Genomic DNA, 27,292 nt, shown 5'->3' on the forward strand with positions numbered 1-27,292 from the left:
TGCCATGAGGGAAGAGAGCAGCTGTGGGTGAGCCAGTGTGGAGCTGACTTCCCTCAGCTCTAAAATTCTGGTCAGGTAGGATTAAAAAAACCACATTTCTAATAGTACTTTTGGGGCTTTGAAGAGCATTTTCTACTTGAACCAGCAAAGCAAAAAGGAAAACAAGCTCTGGAAGGTAGAGCCCTCCAAAGGAAGAATAATTTGCTAGGAATTATGAATAGTGTGAGGTACAACATTCTGTTCTTTACAAAGCCTGTGGTGTGTAAAGCATCTGAGATCTCATACCAGCAATAAACTGTCCCACTGGGAACATGCCAGTTCAGGGCTTGGATGGGCTCAGGAGCATCTCCTGCCCTCTTACACCTGGTCGTAGAGAATTTTTACGACTCCTTGTAGACAGAAATACCAGCAGCCTTCATTTTTTGCTTACTAAAGGATTTAAATCTTCTGACTTTTGAATGTACAGTGTTAAAATACTTCCTGGAGAAGGGTGATCCCTAAAGGAATACCCCACTAAACATTGCCCCCCCAAAAAAAACCCCACACAAGGTGGGGCCCAGCTTTACTGCAGCTCATCCAAACTGGAGGTCCGAACCCGACTTTTCACCCAAATTACCGAAAAAGAAAATTAAGGAATGTAAAGTTTTAAAAAAAAAAATGTATATCTGTATTTTTGGATCTTGGAGATGTTGGATTATATTATAAATAAAGTATTTTTGGGAATAAATGCGGGTTTTGAGGAATTTTGGGGAGGAATTTTGGGGAGGTGCTGTTGCAACCTCCGGCCGCCAGGGGGCGCTGCCGCCCGCGCGCGCTGAGCGCGTTCGCGCTCATCGCGGCGGGCGGCAGCGCCCCCTGGCGGCTCGGAGTGAGGCGCGCAGCGCGTCCCCGCCGCTCCCAGGTGTCCTTGGAATCTCCCGTTTTACCGGCATAATTTACGGGTTTTCCGCTCGCTCCGCGCTAAACCGCACTGAGAAGGCTGCGTGGTGTCGCGGTGGGAGCAGCGGAAAAGCATCCCCGAGGCGGTGCGCTTCCCCTCGGTGCCGCGCTCCCCTCACGGCCGGGGGCAGGGGGTTTTTTCCATGGCTGCCGCAGTCGTGTGGCGCCGCGGGGCCGCCTGGCTGAGGAGCTGCCGAGGGACGGTCCTGCGGCGCGGCGGGAGCCCGGAGCCCCCCGGTGTGCCCCGGGCCAGGGGCTGTGCTGCCTCCCGGGAGGTGGTGCCGACCTGCGAGCGGTACGCGGTGCGGAGGCTGCCCTTCGGCCGGCTGGCGGGCGGCGATGTGGCCTTCTTCGAGCGCCTCCTGCCCGGCAGGGTGGTGACCGGCGAGGAGGTGAAGCCATTTAATGTGGACTGGCTGAAGTCGGTGCGAGGTAAGCGAGCTGCGTGGTGAAACCGCCTTCCTGCCTCTGTTAGTTACCGGAACGAGGAGTTTGCCAAAGGAAATCTTATCTTTATTTATGGCGGATCGCATCTATACAGGCCACAGAGTTGGAAGGGACCCATGAGGATTATCGAGTCCAGCTGCTGGCCCTGTACAGACACCCAGACAATCCCACCCTGTGCCTGAGGGCGTTATCAAAAGGCTCCTGGAGCTCTGGCAGCCCTGGGGCCGTGCCCATTCCCTGGGGAGCCTGGGCAGTGCCCGGCCGGCCTCTGGAGGAAGAACCTTTTCCAGATATCCTCCCTAACCCTTTCCTGACACAGCTCCAGCTCTTCCCTCGAGCCCTGTCACTGGTCACCAGAGAGAAGATGAGTGCCTGCCCATCCAAAATGAGTTCTTCTCATAAAATTATTCCTTTAAGAATTACCGGATAGCTTTTGTTAAAAAAAAAAAACTAAACCCTCTAACTTAATAATTGATTTTTTTCCTGAGACAAGTTGATCCAGCTAACAGTTTTGATTGAACCTCAGAAAAAGATATGAAAGCTTTTGGGAGACTTGATTGCAGCCTTCCAGTACTTTAATGGGGCTTATGAAAAGGAGGGAGAGAGACTTTTTATATGGGCCTGGAGTGGCAGGACCAGGGGGAATGGCTTCCCACCCAATGCCCTCCCACTGCCGGAGGGCTGGGTTAGATGGGACATTGAGAACAAATTCTACCCTGTGAAGGTGCTGAGGCCCTGGCACACAATTCCCAGAGAAGCTGTGGCTGCCCCTGGATCCCTGGAAGTCTCCAAGGCCAGGACAGGGCTTGGAGCCACCTGGGATAGTGGGAGGTGTCCCTGCCCATGGAATGAGATAAACTTTTAGGTCCTTCCCAACCCTAATTATCCTGTGATTCTGTGATTCTAAATCAAGCAATGTGAATTCTCTGTTGCTTCTCTCAAAGATTTTATGAGAATTTAAATAATTCCCCATTGCCCCCAATGGCACCCAAGCCTACCTATACCTGCAAAGTTTTTTGCAGGGCTTAAAGGGAAAGGCTGGTGTTGAAATGTTAGTTGTCAAAGTGGTTGAAATGCCTAACAGTGGAGGGAGCATTGTCATTTCCCACCTCATGTTTTCCCACCTGTTTCTTTCTGACCTCTGCAGAGCCACAGCTTGCCTTGAGAGTCCCTTGCTTTCATTGCAGGCTGCAGCCAGCTGGTGTTGAAGCCCAAGACAACAGCAGAGGTGTCTCAGATTCTCAGGTAACACACACCTTTTCAGCTGGGCTTGGTGCTGAGGAGACTTGGGTTGAGTCTGGGATGATCCAGCACCTGAAGAGAGCTTGTAGGTGTTCAGACACCAATTCCTTAAGCATTGGAGTTGCTGAGTTAGTTTCTTCATGACTCTCCTCTTCTGATAAATGGCTAAAATTAGGTATTGTACGGATGCTCAGAAAAGAGAAGTTTTGTGAAAGATTCAGGAGGGTCTGTTTGAAAAGGTGAAGAAGGTTAGGGCAGAACTGGGCAGTTTGAGGGTCTGTTTTACCCACCCTGGTGTGAGCACAGCTCTGGTTGGGCAGTGCTGTGCCAGATCACTGTTTGGCTGAGGAGCTGACAGCTGCAGGAACGTGCTCCTGGCTCTGTTAAAACAGGGATGCAGAGCACAGGAACGGCAGGCAGGGCTTCTGAAGGAGCTCTGGTGCTGTGGGCTCTGTGCCATCCCTTGTGCAGGAGCTGCTGTGAGCTCAGAGGGGATGTGGTGGGTGCTGCTTGGCAGGGATGTGGCAGGTGCAGCAGCTGAGGCACAGGTGCACATTTTGTTGCCTACTGGGCAGTAATTTCTTGGGAGGAAGAGGGCAGTCATGTCTGAAAGCACTGCCAGAGGATGGCTGTCAGAGCCCATTGGGGAGCCCAAGCTGTTAAAACAACTGCTGCAGGAACAGCTTCTGTAGAAACAGTGCTTCCCAGGCAGATGTTGTGTGCCAGATGTGTGGATACACAGCGGGCTAACCTCAGGTGTTGGTTCTTTACTCAGCCCTGGGCTGAGTTCAGACAGGAGTTGCTCTTTCTCACTTTGCCATTGAAACTGTCTCCTTCCCTCAATTTAATCTTTCTGTGAAATGCTGCTTGATTTTAAGGAGCACTGTCACAACAGTTGACATTCATGTAGAGGTGAAACTTCTTTGACAGACTGATTGTGGCTTTTAAATGCATAAAAATTGAGAAACCTCTTTCCTTCCAGGTACTGCTATGAGAAGAACCTGGCAGTGAACCCTCAGGGAGGAAACACAGGCCTTGTTGGGGGCAGCGTTCCTGTCTTTGACGAGATCATTCTTTCCACTGCTCTCATGAACCAGATCATCAGCTTTGACAAGGTGTCTGGTAAATATTCCAGGGATGTGAAGCACAGAAATGATCCCCAGGCCACAAAACAGGAATTTTCCTGGGAACAGATAGCAGCAGGATCAGCAGGGTTCAGCCCAGCAGCTTCATGAGGAGGTTTGTTTGGATTTGGGGGGTTAGGGGTGAGGCTGGTGTGAGTATCTCTGTTCAGAGAGGGAGAACAACAGGCAGAGACACACTTAATGTGCCTGTGTTTTACCAGTCCAGAGTTGTGGGTGACAAGATACTGAGGCAATAGCAAAGCTCCCTGAGGCTTGAGGAGGGGGCAGTTCCCTGGAGCATGCATAAACTTGTGCATTTAAACTGAATCCCAGGAAGTTTTGAAGGAAGTGGTGATTGCGTCTGCTCATACTGCTCCTACTTCTTGAGGAGGCGCCTTCTCAGCCATCAGCTTGTAGCGTGATGTTTGTGTTCCAGGAATCCTTGTGTGCCAGGCAGGCTGTGTGTTGGAGAGGCTCAGTGAGTACTTGGAGGAGCAGGGGTTCATCATGCCACTCGACCTGGGGGCCAAAGGCAGCTGCCACATCGGGGGGAACGTGGCCACCAACGCCGGGGGCCTGCGGCTCCTGAGATACGGCTCTCTGCGAGGGACCGTGCTGGGCCTGGAAGTGGTAAGGCGAGTACCTGGCAGTTCCCTTCTCAGCATAATCCTCTGCTTCTTACTGCTTCCTGCTCTTCTAACTGTCCAGCACACTGCCAAGTTCCTCTCCAGGCTCCCACTCTTACCTTTTCCTTGTTGGGCTCTTTTGAGAAGGGTCAGCACATGTCTTTGTGTGTGCAACATGTTATCGCTGCTGCAGTTTCCAGCTTCCTGACTTCCAGTGCTTGCTGACAGAGCGTGTTAGGTGGTTTTCTAATCCAGGCAAGTGGAAAGAAGGTAGGGAGAGGTTGGGGCATCCCAGGTTATATGGAGTTGGTTCCTCTGAGCAGAGGGTCTCTGGAACACTCTGCTAAATCCATCCTGCATCACTCTCTTCTAGTGGCTGCTCACTCGGATTTTAATAGAATCTTAGGATCACAAACTAGTTTGTGTTGGATGGGACTTTGAAGATTATCTTAGGGTTTAAAGCCCACCCCATAACAGAGCTGTCTGCTTTGGGTTCATTTGGCTACTGGCTGTGCCCTAGAGTCGCTGCTGTTCCTCAACTGCTCCTGTCCTACAGGCAGGTGCCTTGGGATGTAAAGGCTGGATTAGGAGTTCTAAAAGTTTTCATGGCTGGAGAAAAAAATTTGGTCAGGGAACAAAAGCATGGCTTTGTTTTACTATGTAGGCTTAGAAGGGAGAGCATTTGTCTGAGGTCAGTTTGGCTCTAATGTCAAAATAGCCTTCAATAACCTGTTTTGGAGATACTCAGCCTTAATTTAAGGCTCAAGTGGCAGAGGGTTTACTTCATTCTGCTTAACTGTTCACTGTTTCAAGTGGCTTTCCTTGTTTCTGCTGGATAGTGGGAGCTAGGGCTACAGAGAATGGCTGGTCTTCTCCACCATTAGTAAGAAAAGCAGAGCAAAGTGGATTTTCTGTTATTACTTGTCTTGATGAAAGGAGAGGAGGGAAATATCTACTCTATCCTACTCGGGTAGGATGTAGAGGCGGGAAGAGCCGGGAATGGAGGAGCAGTGTGGGAATGGGCTGCAGCTGTTTCACATACTCAAGGGGAGTGACACTGTGACACTTCACATCAGCTTGGTGATAGGCAAGTTCATTCCCAAAGCCAGCAGATTCCTCTCCAGGTGCTCTGACTGGGCCCCTGTTCCCACAGGTGCTGGCTGATGGCTCAGCTCTGGACTGTCTGACCTCTCTGCGCAAAGATAACACGGGCTATGACCTGAAGCAGCTCTTCATCGGATCCGAGGGGACCTTGGGAGTTATCACTGCTGTCTCCATACTCTGTCCTCAGAAGCCTAAGGCTGTGAATGTGGCATTCCTAGGTAGAAGCTGATATTAATGGTTTCACACCTGAATTCAAAGGCTGGGAGTAGGGATAGAGAGGAGAAAGCATTGCTCAGCCTGCTGAGCTGGACTGCCAGCATCAATAGTGTAGGGCTCTGTGCTAAAATACCTGTGCAGATATTTAATATCTGTTGAAATATCTGCAAGGGCAGGTTGTTCTGTAAGGAAGGTAGAGCCAGGAGCTTAGCCAGGTGAGGAGGCAGGCAGGACAAGTCCCCACACTGGTGAGGGAAGGCCTGGTCTGGCAGGCTCAAGAGATGAGCAGACTGTGTCAGTAGGCAGAGGCAGCCACCATCCAAGAGTCAGGTGAGTGACCAGGTGATGAGGCAAGGCTGAGAAATCATGTCTGCAGGTCAGGCTCTGGATCAGCAGGGTATGTGGCCAGGCTGCTTAAAAGCTGCTTCTGGGTGTCCCTCAGCAGAGTTGTTTGTGGGGAACCTTCACTGAGATTTTTTTACTTCTCAGAAACCTCCAGAGGGTTTGGGGTGGTGTCTGTTTTTTGGTCCTGATTCCTGTCTGTTCTTCTGAAGGGTGTCAGAGTTTTGCCAAGGTTCTGGAAACATTCACAACCTGCAGAGCCATGCTGGGCGAGATCCTGTCTGCCTATGAGTTCATGGATGAGAAGTGCATGGAATTGGTTAAGATACATCTCAAGCTGTCCAGCCCAGTGGCAGGTACCAGTGATATTCACGCTGTAGAAAGGGGCACTGTATTGCTTGGGGATTTTTAGACTACTTTTAAACACTTCTAAATAGTGACTAATTTTAAAAAGTTCACTCACTGACTTTTAAAAGGTTGGTGATTGTGTGGGCATCCCTCATAATTTTTGTATCTAGCATATCCATTCCAAACACCTTTTATCTTTCAAGATGAAACTTTTTACTTGTATTTGTCCTCACAAAACTGCTAGCTCTCTGGAAGGTAGTTGCTTAATAAAAGATCTAGCATGTCAGTGAAGTGCGCTCTCTGGCACCAGAGAGTCTGGGCACATAATATGTGGGGAAAGCTCCAAAACCTGCCCTGAATTCCTCTGTTTTGCCCCAGGGCTTCTACTTACTTTGTTTACCCTCATTCTCAGACAGCCCTTTTTATGTTTTAATTGAAACTTCGGGCTCCAACTCAACTCACGATGAAGAAAAATTGAACAACTTCCTAGAACGGGCCATGACTTCTGGTTTGGTCACTGATGGAACTGTGGCAACAGACGATAAGAAAATAAAGGCAAGTCAGTGTTTCCTCTCCCACAAATCTCTTTGACATGGATTTGTGTTTTATACAGGGAAGTGTTCAGACTCAGGTTTGGTGTATGCATGGAACCCAAGAACTACTTGGGTCCTATGAATTCCTGTGGTCCTTGATTCCTCAGGTGCTGTGGAGCCTGCGAGAGAGAATCACCGAGGCCCTCACTCACGAGGGTTATGTGTACAAGTACGACATCTCCCTGCCCGTGGAAAAGCTCTATGACCTTGTGACTGACATGAGGGCTCGGCTGGGCCAGGGTGCCAAAAATGTGGTGGGCTATGGCCACCTGGGTAAGTAGGGGTGGTATTGTATTTGCAGGGAATGCCCCAATGAAGGCAGGAATGATGAATCTGACTCCATGTTCTCAGAAGGCTAATTCATTACTTTATAATACTCTATTATATTAAAGAATGCTATGCTATACTATACTATACTATACTATACTATACTATACTATAGAATACAGAAAAAATACTTACAGAATGCTAAAAAGATAATAATGAAAACTCTTTCCAGAGTCTCCGCACAGCTTTTGGCACCCAATTTGCCAATGAGTGAAAACAACTCACCCCAGAATCCAATGAAACAATCTCCAAACACATTCCAAAGGGGCAAAACATAGGGGAAGCAAATGAGATAAGATTTGTTTTGAAAGCAAATTGTTTTCCTTTTCTCTGAGGCTTCTCAGCTTCCCAGGAGAAAAATCTTGGGCGAAGGGATTTTTTCAGGGGATGTGAATGCCACAGGGGTGCTGGGAAAGGAGGTGATGGCCCTTCTGTGCTGTGGGTGAGAGGCTTAAATTGAGGGCTGTGGAAGAGGAGGGTGCATCAGGATTTTTTTGTTTGAATTTCACTGCTTTGAGGCTGTTTTCTGTATACTGATGGCAAGTTGCTGGCCAGTGTGCCATGGAACTGGTCATCTGTATCTTCTTGCTGTGTACTTTCTATTTAAATATATAATTTGTTCAATTGGACCATCAATTTCGTTGATGAACTTAGACACATTTGGCAGATAACCACTTTCTTGTCCAAAGTGATTAATCCTGCTGGAAATGAGTTTTTTGTGAGCCATTAACCCTCCAACAGAGAGTGATAATGATAAATGCACAGAAAGGTTGATAGATTTGTCAGCATGCTGGGAAACTAATCTGATTTTACAAGCAGGTAAACTGGTCGTTTAGGAGAGCTGCTCTGTTACAATAAAAACATGTAACACTGTTGAGCACACTTGATTAGGATCATTTGAAAGACAAGTTGCATAACAAAGGCTTCCTGTTGGTAGCTCTTTGAGGACTAAGCTGTGTGCAGTGAGGGTTTGCTAGGATGCAGGAGGAGGATGAGTAAGTTGTATTTTTCTTTGTGTGTTTTGTCTTTTGGAGTACCCAACAACTCTGTGCTTAATCAAATACTGTCAAACACAGTGGCAAAAGGAGAAATTGTTCTGCTTTCTTTGTTTCTATTGACACAGTGCCAAAGCACATTTAGAGCATTGCACAAACATAATAGGGAGAGAAAAAGTGATGAAGGACCATGTTAGAATCTAATGATCATTATGAAATGCCATTGGGCAAGTCTTTGTCATTGCATCACGGTGGTGGCACAAACATTAATGCAGGACAGTGGGAATTTGAAAATCACAAAAGTCGGAGTTTGAAAGCAGCTTAACTCAGAACCTTTCCTCAAATATTGCACTTGGAGCATGGAAAAGCAAAGATCCTATTTTAATTATTTGTGCACAGAGAGGCTGATGTTTGTGGGACAGTGAGCTTGTCCTTTTTGCACAGTTTGCAGACTAACAAAGGCCCTGTTGTTTGAGAACGTGGAGGAGCCAGGAATGAGTATCCATTGCAGGGTCACCAGGTTTTTCTCCCAGACCCACCTGTGCAATGTTTTCTTCCAGGAGATGGGAACTTGCACTTGAACATCACGGCAGAGTCCTACAGCCATTCCCTGCTGGATGCCATCGAGCCCTTCGTCTATGAGTGGACTGCGAGATGCAGTGGGAGCATCAGTGCAGAGCACGGGCTGGGCTTCAAGAAGAGGCACTTCATTCAGTACAGCAAACCACGTGAGGCAGTGGTGCTCATGCAGCAGTTCAAAGCCATGCTGGACCCCAAAGGGATCCTCAACCCCTACAAGACGCTGCCTGAGAAGAGGAGCTGAGGAGGCAGCAGAGCAGGGCAGCTCCAGCTCTGTACCTGCACTTGGGCCAAAAGCACCCTGGATCAGCAAGAACATGGAGTGCTCTGTGTTTGATTTTGTTAGTGGGATGGAACAAGTAAAGGAATGTGGTTGCTCTTTTTGGGGGTGCCTGCTCTTGCTGAAGAACACACTGCTGGGTTTCCTACTTAGTCTGAAAATAGAAACCAAGCATGGAGATACTGTGTGTGTGTGAGTATTCCAACTCTCCCTCCCCTTGGGTTTGTTCTGATTTATCAGTGACAGCAGCCAAAGGAGGCATTTTCTCACTTGGGCTGTGCAAGTGAAGCATCAGAGAGACAGGAGAACCTGTGGATGTAAGTCTTCCAAGTGAAGGTGTTGCTCTTCCTGTCTTGGTTTGAAAAGACAGGTGTCTGCTAAGGAAGGCAGGAGCCTCCTGTGAAATGGAAAATGCAAACCCCCTCCCTATGAATTATGATGATTTTGAAACTAAGAGGCTCTCAGGCAAAGATATGGGAATAGGAATAACAGTTCTTTAGTAGGAAAATTAAAATAAAAATGCAATAGTAAAAACAAAGGAAAGAAAACCACTGACAGAGTCAGAACATGCCCGGTGTGTCAGGGTGGGGGCACAGCCCCATCCCATGGGGGCTCAGCCCTCCTGCAGTCCCAGCTGTGGCTCTGCTGCAGCAGGATCCTGCACAAGGGGGGAGTTTTCCTCTGCAGCTCCAGGGCTGCTGGAGATGGGCCTGCTCTCCCTCTGGGAATGCAGGGCAGGAGAAAGCTGCTCCTCTGGGAATGCAGGGGGCAAAGGCTGCTGTGCTGTTCCAGGGCAGATTGTATCCAGGTAGGAATGCTTGGCTCCTGCCCTGAGCACAGCATCTCCCCATGGGATGGTGGAATTTGATCAGCCCTGCAGGGACACTCACTGGCCATGGACAGCAGAGATCTCCTAGAGGGGAGGATGGGCTGTGGGAGAGATAAAGAAAAACTGCCCAATGAACAGAGGATAACTGCCTTACCTTTAACAGATGGTAATTTAGTACACACCCAGCTAAACCCGAGACACTTCCTCACTTGTTTTATCTTACACACTTATCCCAAAGCCCAAACAGCATCTGGCTATGGCCTCTTTAGTGATGCCACCTCCAGGCTGTCCCAAATAAGCATCAGTGTTGTCCCATGTACAGGTTTGCAGTGCTGGAAGGACTAGCCAGAGAACAGAGGGTGCTGGAGACCCAGCTCCTGGATTTTATTAACTGGATGAGAAATAGCAGCAGCCAGGATGGGGGGGGGGTAGATCCCAGCCCTCCTGCTTGACCAGGGGCAGGCTCTAGGCATGCCAATGTTTCCTGCTTCCTTGACTTCCAGTCTGTTCTTCACAGCAAATCATGATTTGCTCTCACAGAGAGGTGTAAAATTATCCCTCCAACCTGGCTGGATAATATCTGGGATAACCTGGAGTGATAATCCAAAAGGATGAGCTTGGAGCAACGTGGTCTAGTGGAAGGTGTCCCTGCTCATAGCAGAGAAACTACTCTATGACTGTGCTGGGAGTGCTGTGGGCTCTCTGGAGGGAGGAGAGGCCTTGCAGAGGGATCTGCACAGATGCACCACGGGGCAGTGCCAGTGGCACAGAATTGCTGAGTCCAAGTGCTGGGTTCTGCACCCAGGTGAGCTGGGAGAGGAGAGGCTGGGGAGCAGCCTCTGGAAGGGTCTGGGGGTGCTGGGTGCAGCAGCTCAGCAGGAGCCATGGCCAGGAGGGCAGGTGGCACCTGGGGACACCGACACAGCGTGGGCAGGGGTCAGGAGAGGGCATGGCCTGGCTGTGCTCAGCTCTGGGCAGCCTCACCCAGAGAGCCCCAGGGTTGGAGATGGTGAGAAGGGGCTTGGGTGTGTCCAGAAGAGGAGAACCACGCTGGGGCTGGGAGGTGTGACCTGGGAGAAGGCTGAGGGACAGCCTCATCCCCCTCTGCAGCTCTCCTGAGGAGGGGGTGTGGAGAGGGAAGTGCTGATCTGATGGGAATGCTGCTCTCAAAGCAGGGCCAGGGGAGGTTCAGGCTGGACATTAGGAAGTGTTTCTTTATAGAGCATATAATCAAATACTGCACCAGGCTTCCTGGAGAGAGGGTTGATGCCCCAGACTGCCAGTGTTTAAGAGGCATTTGAGCAGGGGTGTAACTTTAGGGCAGCCCTGAACTGGTCAAGCAGTTGGACCAGATGATTGTCATAGGTCCCTTCCAGCTGAACTGTTCTATTCTAACATGAAGGGTTTTATTGGTTTTGGGGTTTGGTTTTATGTGCTACAGTCTGTTTTGTAACTTATGGTTTGTTGTACAAAACCACATTGTCACCTTTGTGCTACAGAGGGTGGTGAGTCATTCATCTTCTGGCTTACTTGGTTTTTGTTAGTTATATCCTTATTTCCTGATATGTGTCACTCATAACCTAAGCTCTCGTATCCAAATGAAGCAGGTGGTGATAAGAAAGAGCCAGGACATTTTCCAAAGGTAAATAAGTGTCACTAAGCTGATAACTTTTTACAACAAGAGGATATTTTCTGTCAACATGGGCAGAGCAGTGGATGTCACCCAAGCCTGCTATGCTCTTTCCCAAAAACTTCTCCAGGCTGGACAGGGATTTGAGTGGCCTGGCCTAATGGAAGGTGTCCCCTGCCAGTAGCAGGGGGGTTGGAACAGGGTGAGCTTCCAACCTAAACCATCCTGTGATTCTGTGATTCTGCTGGACTGCCTGGGGGGGCTGTGGGACAGGTAATAAGCTGGCTCTGGCTGTGCTCAGAGGGAGCCCATTGATGGATTTCACTCAGGTGTACTGGTTTGGAAAGCCTTACTGGGTGCCATGAGAGTAGGGAAGGTGGTGTCTTATGCAGTATCTTCTCCACTACCTGCCTTTTGGTGATGTTGGCTCTTCCACCGAGCAGTGAAATAAATGTTCCATCCAGAGCCTTGTTCTTCAAAGAAAAACCATCCTAAAGAGTGTTTTCTTCTGTTTTAAGGCACAACACAATCTCTACAAGGCTGCACACTGTCAGATTGCACTAAGGATGCTGGCTTGTGCTCAGCAGTGTGTTGCAATGCCCTTCTCAATGCAGTTCTAAGATCACACATCTCTCAGCTTGGCCTTGTGGATGCTTTTGACAGAAATTCCTCCATATTCCATGGCCTGCCAGTACCTGGTCCTGCTCTCCAGTCTTGCCCATTCAAGCCTTTCATCCTTCAGGACAAGCCAGAGAGGAGCTGATTTTTTTTGTCCTCTTCTGGGCTGAAGCAAAGTGAACAGTGCCATCATTTGCAAAGAGGAAGAATTTTGTCATGGAAACAGAGGTCAGGCATTGCAGGGTTTGCCCTGGAGTTTGGAGTCCCCATCCCTGGAGGTTCAAGGAATACCTGGACGTGGCACTGAGCGCTCTGGGCTGGTCACAAGGTGGGGATTGGTCACAGGCTGAACTCTGGTCTTGGAGGTCTCTCCCAACCCAAATGGTTCTGGAATTCTGTGGCTCTGTGAAAAGAGAAGACAGCCTGTGCAACACCTGCTTGGGTGTGGGGTGATGAAAAGCTATGGGAAGTCCATGGTGTAATTGGAAAAGAAATCTGCAGGATTTGCTTTCTGCCAGGACAGGCTGATGCAGCTAGTTCTTTCTGAATCAAGCTGTTTATATTTTCTGCCCTTTTCCTACACCATTCTTTCTTTTTTTCCCCCTAAACTACTGACCATCACTGTGTAAAATACAGACTGTCCAGATGAAAGGCTCTTTTTGGGAAGTGGAACTTTCCATAGTTCTCTTTTTCAGCTGTGTGCAGAGAGGGTGCTCGGGAGGGAGACACACAACCCTCTGCTGTGGCCAGGGAAGTTCTGGCACAGCTCCATTTAACCATCTTCCTTACACTTGAAGAGCCTAAAGCTCCATGTAAGTTTTACTGTTTTCACTGAACAATAGAGCAGTTCTCTGGGGGAATACAAGGGAGGAATGAGTGTAGGGTCATTTTATCTTTCCTAGACCTTATTTCTGTGTTCTCAGTGATGCTTTCACATAATGGTGCACTGTTGTTTGTAGGAGGGAGAGACAGGGTGGGTACATGTATTTTTAGAAAGAATCATTGTGACAGCAATGATTTGGACAATTTCTTGTCCAAAATTTTAATTTTCCTGAGACAGACTTAAATATTAGAATGCTGTGAATGCTCCACACTTAGACCCAGTGGTCTTCTGGCACAGTAAGGACTTGCCTCTCTCTGTACAGGATCATGGCCGGGATAGAGTTAATTTTCTTGACAGTGGCTGGTCCGGATCTGTGTTTGGATCAGCGATGGAAGCACAGGAATGTTGTAGCTGTTGCTGAGTGGTGCTTACACAACATCAAGGTCTGTTCTGCTCCTCGGCAATGAGGAGCAGGGAGGGGACACAGCTGACCTGGCCGAGCACAGAGCTCTCCCACGGCGGAGGAGGCGGTGCTCAGCAATAAAAGCTGGGGAGGAAGGAGGTGTTCCCGAGTCACCGCTATGCGTGATAGAGCCCAGCTTTCCTGGGATGCCCGAGCACCTGCCTGCGGCAGGAAGCAGGGAATGAATTCCTTTCGATTTGCTTGCTTGTGCAGGTTTTGCTTTACCTGTTAAACTGCCTTTATCACAACCCACGAGTTTTTGCACTTCCACCTTCTGATTTTCCCCATCCTGCTGCAAGGGGCCGACTCCCCCAGGGCCAGAGCGGGATGGAGTGATGAATCCCACCCCAGCTCATTAATTCTGTGTCACCTTGCTGCCCTTCCCTGCCCCAGTCTCTGAGCAGCCCACCTCCACATGAGGACAAGTATTCATGCCTGGCATAATTTTTTTTTTTTTTGGTGTAACCAAAGCTGACAATTTGTGTTCAACACCCCAGGAGAGCAATGAATCAATTGTAAAAGTGTAAAAAACGGGCTTTTGTGATCTGTGGGCTCTACCAGCTCCCGAGTGAGAAATGGCAGAGCTGACGTGTGTAATGTAACAGGAGAAAGAGGTCGCTGAAATGTGCCCCCCCTGCCAGCAGCAGCTGGTGCTGTGCCAAGAGTAACCCTAGAAATTCTCCATAAAAGAGCACATTGACTCAGCTTCTACCGAGAACTCAAGGAAAGCAACCCTACACCTTGCTAATCTCTGCATCTGGGTAAGTGCTGGAGTCGGGGCTGCTCTGGGGAAGCTGTGATTTAAAAAGAAACGCTGTGTATTTGGGTGCTCTGCAAATGTAGCGGTGTAGGTGAAGGATCCTGGAGTGCTGAGGATTGGGCTGTTGGTGGGGGGCCAACAGTATACAAGGGTTAGAAGGTGTGTGAGGGGAGGGAAAAGGGACCACAGGAGGTGCATGGAGTCCAGAGTAACAATTCAGTCCCCCCTAATCCAGGCTGGGAGATGTGGGTACACTTTTAGTTGCCCAAATGAGGAGAGCATTGGCTTCACCTGCAGGACAGATTCTGCTCTCCCAGGGCAAACTGCGACCATCAAACCCAGTTTGTGAAGTCCTAGTGTACAGCAGCCTCAGTGGAATCTAAAATTCCTGCATATTATGAATTTTAACAGTTGTTAATGACACCAGAGATTAGGCATAAAATAATGCTCCTTTAGGGGCAAGATTTCTCCCTCACAAGGCCTGGATACAGCCAAGTCTGTTAAGCTCTTAACCTCCAGCTACAATAATTGCATTTTTACCAAACAGTTTGAAGTCTAAATGTTTTAAGAGGAATTTTCCATAGGTGAAGACCATTCCTGTTTGCTGATGTCCCCAATTTGCTCTTGCCAAACGTGTCTGGCAGGCAATTCCTGTCCTTACCCACCGAGCAAGAAGCAGATGAAAGGGACAGCAGGCACTGACCGTGGCCCCTGGCGATGTGACGTTGTGCAGGGTGACAAAGGTCCAGTGCCCTCCAGCAGCCCCCTGTGAGCCTCCCTGCTGCAGCCAGGAGAGACAGGGATCCCCTCTAAGGAATCCCAGTTCGATCCTTCCTTCCCAGCAAAGCTGCTGCAAACCCTGTGTCCCGAGGCAGCTCTTTATACTTGTGTTGATGTCCTGGATACCAGCGCTTTTCATGGCTTATTAATTAACTCCCACCCCCTTCTGGGAACACCTAGCCACTCCCTTCATCCTCACCTATCCCAGCCATTTATAGCAGTGAACAGATGCTAGGAATAGTGACTTGGCCACTGAGAGCCAGAGGAGACAAGCAGGCTGGAGTCGATTTGCAGGAGGAGAGATTTCCCAGCTCACAGCAGCATGAGAAGCCCTGGGTGCACTCCAAGGTAAGGGCAGAGGGTGCTCCGTGCTCAGGGTGCCCCACTAAATCTGGCTTTGCAGGAAGGTCTGGTTCAAGTCATCCCTGGAAGTTGTTAATAACCTACAGAGTTAGTTACAATTTGCTCCAGGGAAGGGATTCATTTTGCCATTAGTATTTCTTACTGTTCCAGGTCTTTGAATTTAAAAGAACCTTGTTAGTTTGATACAGAGGTCTGTTATTTTCAGCTTGAGCCAAAGGAACAAGAAGGGGGTCCCAAGCCTTAAAGCATCTATGGCTGCACCTCTAAGAGAGGTAATGTTTTCTTCCCAGGGGACAGATAGCACAGCACAGGCTGGAAAGGCAGTGGAACCTCTGGCACCGAGTGCTCCGTACGTTTTTTGGCTTCTTAGAATTTTGTGTCTTAGCTGTCACCTCCCATGAGCTGCTCAAAGGCCTTCCAGGCTCGTTCAGGTAACTTCAGCACAGCATTCAAATTTGGGCTTTCTCTCTTGAACTTTGCTGCAGCAGATCTTAGAGGTATTTCACAACCTAAACAATTCCAGGATGCTGTGCAGGTCAGAGACTCGCAGTGTTGTGACAAAGGGGGGGTGTGTGACATTAAGGGAACACAGCTTAAGGCTCTCACAGAAATGTGCCAGGCTTGTGGGGGCCAAGCTGGGGTGAAACCCCAGTGCAGGTTTGCAGACAGAGAATCAGAATATTCTGAGCTGGAAGGGATCCACGGGGATCATTGAGTGCAATTCCTGGTCCTGCAAAGAACAACCCCAAATACCACACCAAGTGCATGAGAGCACTTTCCAAATGCTTCTTGATAATCTCATAATTTCCATTACATGCATTTGAAGCATAGAGAGCCTGAGATGTAATAGTTCTCTGCAGAATTTCAAACAGTTGTCATGTCTTACTCATTCTGGAATGAGTACTGGAAGCAGGTCTGGTAGCAAATCCCACACTGGCCCTGTGCTGTTTTCTGAGAGAGCAGACAGTTCAAAACACGGTTCAAAACACTGTGTTTGCTCCAGGTGAAGATCCTACACGCTTTCTGTCAGTAAAAACCCTGAAACATTTCAAGAGCTCGTTTATTTCCAAGCACAAGATGTGCAGGAATGAAGGAGGCAAGAGGAGGGAAAGGTGCCATCAGTTTGCTGCGTGAGAGATTTGTTTATTCAGCCACCCATTCCCACAGAGTGTGTGGGGATGTCACCCTGGAGCCAGTGACAGCCCTGACAGTGCAACTGTGGGTGGCCAAGCCCGGGGGGTGATGGGGACAGGACTCCATGAGTGCACTGACCTGCACCCTGTGTACCTGCAACCCTCCTCCCATCCCCAGGGGCTCCATTTTCCCACACTCCTCCCTGGGGATCTCCTCGATCCCTGCCCTTGGCTCTTGCTCTGGACACCTTCCTTGCTCGCCTTTGCTGGGCTGAGGTGCAGCAGAGTTCTCTCCATGCCACCACTCCCTGCTTGTTCCCTGGGCTGGGAAGGTGTGGTGGTGTTGTGAGGGTCCCCAGGACGAGGTGAGAGCTGAGAATCTGACTCCAAGTTCTCAGAAGGCTGATTTATTATTTTATGATATGATATGATATACTAAAACTATACTAAAGAAAGAGAAAGGAGACATCAGGAGGCTATAAAAGAATGAATAACAAAAACCCATGACTGACCAGAGAGTCCGACACAGCTGGACTAGGATTGGTCATTAATTAAGGACAATTCACATGCTGGGTAAATAATTCTCCAAATCACATTCCAAAGCAGTAAAACAGGGAGAAGCTGAGGCTTCCCATCTCCCCAGGAGAAGAATCCTGGGCAAAGAAGATTTTTCAGAAAATATCATGGTGACAGGAAGGCAGATACCCGTCCATCCATCCATCCATCCATCCATCCATCCATCCATCCATCCATCCATCCATCCATCCATCCATCCATCCATCCACAAGCACCATGCCATGATGCTGCATTGTTTGTCTCCCCTGGGACAAGGAGCCTGCCATTTCTGTGTGGGGACTGGCACCTGCATGGACCATGTCCTGCAGAGACCAGTCACTCTTGCTCCTTAAAACTGACAATTCCAGGAATAGTTTTGGCCCAGATAATTCAAACCTTCATTCCTCCCCATGTCTCCAGAGACAAAATCTGGCTGTTGTTTGGTTTGGGGCATGTCCAGACAAAATGGGTCTCTGGGAGCATTCATTCAGGCTGGGGTTGGGCTTGGTGTGATGAACGTGTCTGAATATTTGGAGGCAGAATGGCCCCATGTAACCCTTTATTTAAGAAAACAACTATTAAAATATTGAGGGATGCCTTGATGTGATAAGGTGCAGAGGTCTACAGAGCCTGTCTTCTTGCAGCAGAAGGGATTGGTAGTTCTTCTAGAGCATACTGTGATCTGGATCTGCCTTCAGGATGATTTGGGGTGTATGTGATTTGTTTGCCCCATAAAACATCATTCAGAGTTGCATTTTGGGGACAGTGCTTAAATTAATGAATGGGCTGGTACTGCAGCCATTAAACTGGTCAGAAAAGGTGCAGCAGGAGGATGTCAGCTCAGGAAGGACCTCCAGGCAGGCAGGGTGGTGTGCTTTGGAAAACCATCAGATATAAGGCAGCCCCAGTTTAAATGCAAGACCAAGAAGGAAGATTGGTGTGGGGGCTGCATGGAGCCTGCTCTGCCTTTCTTCTCTCACCTCATCTCCAAGGACAGGGGATTATCCCACTCCCATCCCCCTAACTGGCCAAAAATATAGGGAATCCTGATGAAATCTTGCCTGCAGGTCTGTCTTGAAACTCTTTGTGCAGAAGCTGTGCTGCAAATTCCTGTCACAGGTTGGTACCAGCTATGACTGAGGGTATTCCCTGGCTTTGGGAAGGGCTTTTGGGGGAAGGCTTGAAGGCTTGCTTGCTCCCTTTGGGGAGTGGAAACCACAAGTGTGAGCATACCATGCTGTAAATTGGGATGATATCTTCTGAAAACAGTGTAAAGCCTGAGCCAGATCTGCTGCATTTTGGCCATGTCTGCAAATATGAGATTCACACAGAGCTAAAAAAGCTTCTAGGGTGAGAGAAGTCAGATCAAACTTGGTGGTGAAAAATTCCTTTTAGGTGGGCTTTGAACCTTCAAAAGACCCCCTCTGTGTCCCAGCTGGAGTACACTGGTGATGATCACAGTACCATAGGGTTGTTTGAATTGGAAAGGACATTCAAGTCCATCCCATTCCAACCCCCTGCAATGTGCAGGGAACACCCTTGATACATCCTGGTTGCTGAATTAGTGCTGGAAAAGACTCCTCCCTCATCATTATCCACTCCACCATTGCAAAGTGGGGTGTAATAAATCCATTACAGGTACTGTTGGGTTATTTGATTTTCTGTCTTGAGATATTGTATTTTGGTGGATTTTTTCCCTCAGTTTAGTGTTTTTTTTTTTTCCAATCCCCATCTTCTGGAGTGATGTGATTACAGGAGCTGCTCAGGTTTCTCACCGGGGGAAGCCTTTATACCCCTACAAAGGGCTCGTTTTCTGGTGAATAATCTGGGAGTTTGAATAGTGAATGAGCTCTAAAGCCCCAGAAAACCAAAAGAAAAGCAAAACAAAAGGCAGCCAAGCAGAGCAGGAGGCTGTGGGAAGAGCTCAGGCTCTGCCTGAGGCACACTGTGTCTCGCCAAAGGCCAGATTAGGAGAGTAAGAGTGAAAGTGCAGTTTCTCACTGTCTTGCCTCTGACACCTGCTCAGGGTCCAAAGGTGGCAGCCAAAAACTCAGCACAGTTTTATATGCTGAGATATAACACTGTGCTCACATTCCTGAGGGCAAGATGCAAAATGTGGTGGTTTGGGGAAGGACTATTGGATAAAAATCCCCTGAAACTCTTCTTCTTCTCCAGGCACGCCAGGTGTCTCATCGTTTTCAGCTTCTGCCTGGGACTTTCCTTCCTCTCAGGATTCTTCCATATGAAGAGTAAGAGTTACAGGTAAGTGAGGCAGAAGCAAGGTTGCAGAGTTTCCTGTACCTGGAGCAGGACAGGTGGCCTCTGACACCTGATTTACTTCTCATGAGGCCCTGGGCTGATGTTCAAAGGGGGGTGGCTCAAAACTCGGTCCTTGTTTGGGGAAGGAATCGAATTAGCCAAAGCTCAGCCTCTTTGGGACAAAATCAGCTGTGTGGGAAGAGGGGATTGAGCTGAATAAGTGAGAGTCTGGAGAGGGGGAAAGCATCTACACTGGAGGTTTGGGGCTGATTTGGATGCAGCCTTGGACCAGCTGCAGGTGTGCTGTCAGAGGAGCGGCTGGGTTTGGCTTTGCCAGGTCTCAGAGGTGGGGTGCAGCACCAGAGAGCCTCTTTGCCCCATCTGTCCCCTTCCTGCAGCATCTCAAAGAGCCACGAGGAGCTGCTGATCCCTCCCACGCCGTGCCACGCCAGGACAAACGTCATGTTCCTCAAAACCCACAAGACTGCCAGCAGCACCGTGCTCAACATCATGTTCAGGTTTGCAGAGAGGTACAACCTCACCGTCGCCCTCCCTGCTGACCAGCTCTTCCACCTGGGCTACCCGAGGACTTTCGTGGCCCACTTTGTGGAGGGCTTTGAAACCATAGGCCAAAATTACAACATCATGTGCAATCACCTGCGGTTTAACCCTTTGGAGGTAAGAAAGAGCCCTGAACACCCGAGGAGAAGCTTGGTTGGGACAGGACTAACCTCTTCTTCCTCCCACAAATAGGTGAAAAAGGTGATGGCAGCCAACACCTTCTACTTCTCCATCCTGAGGAACCCCATTCCTCTGCTGGAGTCTTCCTACATCTACTACAAGGACTATGTGCCCGCCTTCAGGAGCTCCAAGAACGTGAACGAGTTCCTGGAATCACCCACCAAGTATTACCAGCCAGCAGATTACAGGAAGAACATCTACGCCAGGAATATCATGTGGTTCGACTTCGGCTACGACAACAACGCCGAGGACGACACCAACTACACCCAGGCTGTCCTGGAGGAGATCGAGCAGAACTTCCACCTCATCCTGATAGCAGACTACTTTGATGAGTCCATGATCCTCCTGAAGCACACTTTGTGCTGGGATCTGGATGATGTGATTTACTTCAAGCTCAATTCCAGAAGCCAGGACACCGTCCAGATGTTGACTCCGGAAAGTGAGGAGCAGATAAAAGCCTGGTGCTCGCTGGACTGGAAGCTCTACCTGCACTTCAACCAGAGCTTCTGGAGGAGAATTGAGGAGACCATAGGGCTGGAGGTGCTGGGAAAGGAGGTGGATCACCTGCGGACCAGACAGAAGGAGCTGATGGAGACGTGTCTCTCAGAGCAGGAGGCAGTGAGGAAGGATCACATCAGGAATAAAGCTCTCCTGCCCTTCCAGTCAGGGGCTGCAAACATCCTGGGTTACAACCTCAAACAAGACTTGGACAACACGACTCTGAGGACCTGCCAGAAAATGGTCATTCCAGAGCTCCAGTACACCTCCTACCTTTATGCTGTCCAACACCCACACAAGAAGAGGAAAGATGTGGGATTGCCATTGCTGTGGACCAGTCTCCAGGAGAAGATGCAGCTCCCAGGGTCCAACTAGGACACGTGGCAATCCACTGGGGCTTCCCACTGCTCTGCATCACCCCTTGTCTGTTGTCTGACATGGAACTGACCCACAGGACTCTTGTGCATGAGGGGAGGCACTGGGGGCTTTGTTTAGGGACACCAAGTTGGTGGTTGGTCTCTTTTTGGGGACCCTGAGCCAAAGGCTTGGCATTGTCCAGATCCTGGGTGATCCCACCTGGCTGGAGGGAGCCGGGCTGGCTGCAGCTGGCCAAGACATTCCAGCCTCTTAATCATTAATCAGGAGCGTGATCATTTGCCTACATTTGATTTTATTTGATATCCATCGTTGCATCAGTCTGGTCACAGCTCACTGGAGCAAGTCCTGATTTTGGAGGGTTTAGGGGGAGGGGGAGGGAAGGGAGGGGGGTGTGACAAGGGGACAAGTGCTCAAAGAAGCAGGAGGGATGGGTGAGGTTAGTCCATGCTCAGTGAGGACTAACCACCACAGGCTGCTGGAGCTGCCTTTGCTGTGGGAGTGCCAGGCACCCTGCCCAAAGCCAGGCAGGCTGGGGCTCTGTGAGCTGTGCCTCTCACCTGTCCCCAGGTGAAGGGGACTCTGTCCCCTGTGGGAGAGCTCAGTGCTCCCCTGGGAGGAGGTTTTGTGGTTTTGCCCCTTGCTCTCAGGCAAGGGTGCCTGAGCATGGATGTTCCTTTGGATGCAGCATCCCCAGAGCCCTTTTTTGGCAAAGCAGACACTTTTTTTGGGGCTCCCATTGCTGTGCTGGCACAGATTAGGAGGGGATGGAGTGAGGCACAGCTTTGAGCACGCTGGTGCATCCAGGTCCCCTCTGCTGCCCTGACCAGCATGAGCAGGAGGAGGTGCTGGCCCAGCTTTAAAACACTGGGGTTGTGTCAGTGTGAGCTGGCACTGACAGATGTGGTGGGAACAGGTGACAGTGGCACCAAATCCACTGGGCTTGGTGCTGCTGTCCTCACCAACCTTCCTGGCACTTCCTGGATGGCAGGATGGGGAGGGTGGCTCTGGGGTCCAGATGTTGCCTTGGGGGTGAAGCTGTGGGGCAGCAGCCCCAGCTTGGAAGCAGGAGTGATGCTGTCAGGGGGAGAGGGGTGAGAAGCAGAGCCAGGGTTTTCCTCTGTTGTGTTTAGCAGCTGAGGCAGGGGTTAACGAGCCCAGCAGGAGCAACCCAGATTAACAGCACTTTGCCTCACTAAAATTAACCCGAGGCTCTTCTAGCAGCCAGGTGGAGCTGCTGGAGCCACACCAGGTGCTCACCCAGGGGCCCTTCCTGGGCAGTTCTGCAGCCTCCACCTCAGTTTTCCCCTTTTTTCATGGAGCTTCTGATCCATGATTTGCCTTATGGATTCTGTCAAACCCTTTTAGCTAAACTGATCAGAGAGATGGAATATTGGAATACAGGTATAATAAAAAGGGTTTCTTAGTAGCTGATCTGTGTGCAGGTGGGGTTCCTGGGAAGTCTGGGGATCTTGGAAGGTTCCTGGGAAGTTTGTGGATTCTGTGGTGCTGGGGATCCTGGAGAGGCTGGCAGGGCTGGGGCTCCAGGGGAGGGTGGGAGCCCTGGTTGGGCTGGGACCCTCTGCCCACAGCTGCCAGGCAGTGGGGTGCACTGTGGGGAGCGTGGGCTGGAGCCCCTGGGCAGGGCAGGGCAGTCCAGCCTCTCCCGGCCTGCAGGAGGAGGGAAACTGAGGCAGGAGATGCATGGGTGCCCTTGCTCCCCCTCCGGGGCTCCGAGCAAGGTGGCCGGGCAGCCGCGGGGCCCCGGCTCTGCCATAAGGGCTCCTTTGTGCCCCGGGCGCCGCTGCTGAGTCAGGGATTCGTGCCGGGCTCCGCCGGGGGAGCCCCGTGACCCAGCGGAGGGGGGACCGAGCAGTGAGGGCACAGCTCTGCCGAGAGCCGGCGGGGCTCCGCCGTGGGGCCGGGGACAGAGACAGAGACAGAGACAGAGACAGAGACAGAGACAGAGACGGGCCACTCCAGCTGAGCCGGAGCCGGTGAGTGCCTTCGCTTTCTCGGGGGGTGTTGAATCAGCAAAAGCTCCTGATGAAACCGCAGGTGAGAGCGGCTTGTGGCTGCTCCAGCCGAGCCTGGAGTGGATGCCCATCTCCTCCTGTGGTGATCATCTCCAGGGAAGTGTAGGGACGTGTAAGCTGGGGACAGCTGACCTGCTGGGGACCCCCTGTCCTGCTGTGCAGCTCAGGTTCCCCCCACAGGGGAGGGGGAGCAAGGGCTCAGCTGGCTCCATTGCACTGGAGGCCCAGAGGAACGGGAACAGCCCCTGACCCTGCCGCGATGAGCCTGGGCTGCTCCGGGGGTCCCGTCTGTGGGCTCTGCCCTCCCAATGCCCGCTGGAAGAGAGCACGGAGCTGCAGGTCTCACCCTGCCCTTTGCTCACTGGCCTTGATTTCCCAGACAAGCATCTTAAAGATCAAAATAATTTTATTTCATTTAATTTTGGGCTCCCCAGGCCAGCCTCCTCGCTGGTACCCTAACCCTGACCCACCCCTGAGTGCGGTGACTTGCCAGCGCCCGCTCAGCCCCTCTCCACCCCAGCCCTGCTCCCGGGGGGCTGCCCCGCCCCAAGCCCACCAAATTAAACCCCAAACCCTTCCGAGGACATCCCCACGCCCCTGGCCGTGCCCGGCAGCCTCTCCCCCCACCTTGTGCATCCTTGTGCTGCAGCTGCCATGGGCTCCCGGCACTTCCCGGCGCGGACCGTGCTCTTCGAGAAGGAATCCAACGGTGTCACGTACCGTGTCCCCGCCCTGCTCTACCTGCCCTGCGTGGCCAAGCTGCTGGCGTTCGCCGAGGAGCGGCTCAGCGCCGACGATGCCCACGCCAACCTGCTGGTGCTGCGCCGCGGCTCCATCTACGGCAGCTACGTGGAGGTGGGACGGGATGGGCAGCCTGGGGACACAGCGGGGGCTGTCCTTGTCGCCTGGGTGGGGCACTGCCAGGCTCCTGGGGGCAGCCACACAGGGAGGGGAGGCTGGCACGGGTGGAGTGAATGGCAGGGTCACGGCAGGGATCTCAAAGGCCGTCTCATTCCACGCCCTGCCATGGGAGGGACGCCTTCTGCTATCCCAGGTTGCTCCAAGCCCTGTCCAGTCTCAGCATCTCTGCTGCTCAGAGTGACTCTGAGATATGTACAAGTTTCTTTTTCCCAGCCCGGCAGTCGAGGAAGGAGTCAGGATTCTTCTGTTCTCATTCTCAAGGTTGTTTATTATTTCTTATCTAAAACATCCTTTCTCTGACTCGCCGAGGTCTGTCTGGCAGGTCGGGTTGAGGCACTCTGCCTACCTCAGAGGCGGTGTTATCTTTTTATACTAAAAACTGCATGTACATTATTTACCATAACTTCCCAATACCCTACCACCTATGTTAGACAGTGAGTATCTAAAACCAACCTAAAAGTGCTAACATCACTTAGCCTCCCCAGAAGATGGAGGCTAGGAAGAAGAAGGAAGAAGGACAGGGTACACCCAAATTCCTCCATCCTGGGACTCCGAGCCCCCATTCTAAAAACCTCAAAAATCTATTTTTCACCCCGTGACAAACTAACTATTATTCTACTTAAACTCTCTTGACTGTAATTCTTCATATAAAGGTGGTAATTTGCTCCATGGGTCAAAATCAAAGTCACTGGTGTCTTGGGCTCTGTGTCAGGGTATCGGATCCCCCCGGGCAGCCAGAGGAATTTCCTGGGTTCTGACAATCCAACCCAGCTGGGAACGCTTCAGGGATGGGGCAGCCACAGCTCTGGGCAAAATCTGGGATGGTGCTTACCCCTGTCTGTCCTCTCCTCCTCCTCCTCCTCCTCCCTGGGCAGTGGGAAGACATGCGTGTGCTGGAGACGGCGACGCTGCAGCACCACCGCTCCATGAACCCCTGCCCGCTCTACGACGAGTTCACGGGCACCCTCTTCCTCTTCTTCATCACCGTGCTGGGCAGGACGCCCGAAGCCTACCAGATTGTCACTGGCCAAAATGTCACCCGCCTGTGCTGTGTCACCAGCGCTGACCAGGGCCTGAGCTGGAGCACAGCCACAGACCTGACACAGCAGGTCATTGGTGCCACCATCAAAGGTACCCGGCTGCAGGGGCTGCGGAGAGGGGAGGGCAGCCAGCACGGGGGTGGCCCTGGGTTTGGTGTCCTGCTGGGGGTGACTTTGACACAGGAATCCCACAAGCTTCCAAAAAGGTGGAGGAGGACCACAAGCAGAGGGGAGAAGGGATGGAGGGAGTCTGCATATCAGTTCCTGGGAGCGGGGAGAAGACGGAGAGGCATTGTGGGGACAGCTAGGCAGCACTGGGCTCTGTTGCCCTCTTACCACTTGAGAGGAAGCCCTGGGCACGGCAGGGCACTGTGGTGGTCACTCTTTACCCCATCCCACCTTCACCCCACGCCATCTCCGCTCCCCAGACTGGGCGACGTTCGCGCTGGGCCCGGGGCACGGGATCCAGCTGCGCTCCGGCCGCCTGCTGGTGCCCGCCTACAGCTACCACATCGACTGCAAGGAGTGCTTCGGGCAGCTCTGCAAGACCACCCCGCACTCCTTCGCCTTCTACAGCGACGACCACGGCCGCGCCTGGCGCTTCGGGGAGTTCATCCCCAACCTGCAGACGGGCGAGTGCCAGCTGGTGTCCGTGGACGAGGAGGACGGATCCAACGTCCTCTACTGCAACGCCCGCAGCCCCTTGGGCTTCAGGGTGCAGGCGCTCAGCACGGATGACGGGGCCGTGTTCCACGGGGGGCAGCTGGTGCAGCGGCTGGTGGAGCCGCCCCACGGCTGTCACGGCAGTGTCATCGGCTTCCCCGCGCCGCTCGTGTACGGCCCCCGGCACACCGGGACGTCCCCCCGGGGCTCGGTGTGCCGGCCGCTTCCCGGGGCGCTGCGGGGCTTCGGGCAGCCGCCCACCCGGCGGGCAGGAGGTGCCGAGCTGCCCGCCGGCAGCCACCGTGAGCCAGACGGGCCCCATGAGGATTGTCCCACCCCGGGGCGTCACCGTGATGCGCACAATGTCGCCTTGGTCCAGGGGGACTCTGCAGCCACCCCCAGCCCCACTCCCTTCTTCCAAGCGCCGACGTGGATCCTGTACTCCCACCCCACCAGCTCCATGTCGCGGGTGAACATGGGGGTTCACCTGAGCACCTTCCCCAGGGATGCAGAGAGCTGGACAGAGCCCTGGGTCATCTACGAGGGCCCGAGCGCCTACTCGGACCTGGCGTACCTGGAGCTGCCCTACAGGGACGCGCCGGTGGCCGGCGGCACGGCCATCGCCTTCGCCTGCCTCTACGAGAACGGGATGAGGTCTCCCTACGAGCAGATCTCCTTCAGCATGTTCACGCTGCACGACGTGCTCCAGAACATCCCCCTGACGGCCGCTGCTCCCCGGCGGGGCCGCGGGGGGAAGAGGAGGAGGAAGAGGAGGAGGAGCTGCCTCCTCTCCTAGAGCCCGCCCAGGTCAGCTCCCCCCGGCGCTGGATCCCGGAGCATCAACCCCTCGGCTGGGTCCTGCCGCCATCCAGCACGGCCACCCCGCACAGAGGTGTGTCACTGTCCCCACACTGCGGTTTGTCTCATTTTTATTGCTGGTTTTTAAATACTATTTTGGGTGGGGAGGCTTTTGCCCCCAGCCCAGCCTCAGGCTCCTCTCCAAGCAAGAGCCACCTCTGGAAACAGATACTGGGGGGCAACAGCAGCAGTGCAGGGGGGAGGCAGGCAGGGTACCCTGTGCCCACCCTGTGTGCCATGGATGCCCTGTGCCACCCCTGTGTGCCAGGAGTACCCTGTGCCACCCCTGTGTGCCAGGTGCTGGCTCAGGGGGATGTGGGATAGGTGGTACCACCACCCTGCTCCACAGACTTTCCTCCCCTTGTTATAAATAAATAGTTATGCCATACAAATATGGTATATAATGTTAAATTCTTTCATTTTCATGAAAAGGCTTTTTCTCAATGTCACTCTGAGGGTTTGGGCTGGGGAAGAGTTCTGTTCCTTCATTGTAGCTGGGATGGGGCTGGGTTTTATATTTGGGCTGATGATAAAGAAATGTTTGTATTGCATTACTTGTCAGTCTGGGCTTTTAGTTCTTTCTTCATTATTTTCCTTTTCATTACAATTTATAATTATTATTTCAATTATAAAAGTGTTTTTATGTCAACCCAGGAGATGTCTCACTTTTACCCCTCTGATTCTCTCCCTCTCCCATGGCATGGGGGTGAGTGGCTGGGTGGTTCTCAGATGCCAGCTGGAGTTCAACCACCCCAGTATCCCAGTTAGTGTTTTGTCTACTCTGG

The 27,292-nt window shown here is 51.6% G+C and overlaps 3 protein-coding genes across 4 annotated transcripts; all 3 read left to right on the forward strand.

The window, feature by feature from the left end:
* The first annotated feature begins 887 nt into the window (after positions 1 to 887).
* On the forward strand, positions 888 to 9,340 carry D2HGDH (D-2-hydroxyglutarate dehydrogenase). The gene is made up of 9 exons (XM_084212489.1): positions 888 to 1,371; positions 2,574 to 2,631; positions 3,611 to 3,750; positions 4,189 to 4,382; positions 5,532 to 5,700; positions 6,253 to 6,396; positions 6,801 to 6,943; positions 7,089 to 7,254; positions 8,864 to 9,340. Exons 1-9 carry the CDS (start codon positions 1,083 to 1,085, stop codon positions 9,124 to 9,126), a joined length of 1,566 nt encoding a protein of 521 aa, XP_084068615.1. The 5' UTR covers positions 888 to 1,082; the 3' UTR covers positions 9,127 to 9,340.
* Positions 9,341 to 15,387: 6,047 nt separating this feature from the next.
* On the forward strand, positions 15,388 to 20,989 carry GAL3ST2 (galactose-3-O-sulfotransferase 2; the record flags this gene model as incomplete). 2 transcript variants are annotated; one of them, XM_084212491.1, is made up of 4 exons in its annotated part: positions 15,388 to 15,413; positions 19,301 to 19,378; positions 19,774 to 20,053; positions 20,129 to 20,989. In XM_084212491.1, the coding sequence occupies 4 exons, from the start codon at positions 15,388 to 15,390 to the stop codon at positions 20,987 to 20,989; spliced, it is 1,245 nt and encodes a 414-aa protein (XP_084068617.1). The 2 variants fall into 2 exon arrangements, with proteins under 2 accessions (XP_084068617.1, XP_084068616.1); XM_084212490.1 differs by lacking the exon at positions 15,388 to 15,413 and having other exon boundaries at positions 19,230 to 19,378.
* A 2,690-nt stretch (positions 20,990 to 23,679) lies between these two features.
* Positions 23,680 to 26,445, forward strand: NEU4 (neuraminidase 4; the record flags this gene model as incomplete). Its single annotated transcript, XM_084211969.1, has 3 exons — positions 23,680 to 23,880; positions 24,822 to 25,077; positions 25,415 to 26,445. The coding sequence occupies 3 exons, from the start codon at positions 23,680 to 23,682 to the stop codon at positions 26,443 to 26,445; spliced, it is 1,488 nt and encodes a 495-aa protein (XP_084068095.1).
* Between the last annotated feature and the right edge of the window lie 847 nt (positions 26,446 to 27,292).

Source organism: Fringilla coelebs (genome assembly GCF_963513975.1).
Source record: "Fringilla coelebs genome assembly, chromosome: 10".
Taxonomy (NCBI): domain Eukaryota; kingdom Metazoa; phylum Chordata; class Aves; order Passeriformes; family Fringillidae; genus Fringilla; species Fringilla coelebs.

Excerpts from the sequence above, each read along its gene's own strand:
- D2HGDH (XM_084212489.1), top strand. The coding sequence starts at position 1,083 with ATGGCTGCCGCAGTCGTGTGGCGCCGCGGGGCCGCCTGGCTGAGGAGC. Across the intron at positions 5,701-6,252 it reads TGTGAATGTGGCATTCCTAG|GGTGTCAGAGTTTTGCCAAG; the intron begins GTAGAAGCTGAT and ends GTTCTTCTGAAG. Across the intron at positions 6,944-7,088 it reads CAGACGATAAGAAAATAAAG|GTGCTGTGGAGCCTGCGAGA; the intron begins GCAAGTCAGTGT and ends TTGATTCCTCAG.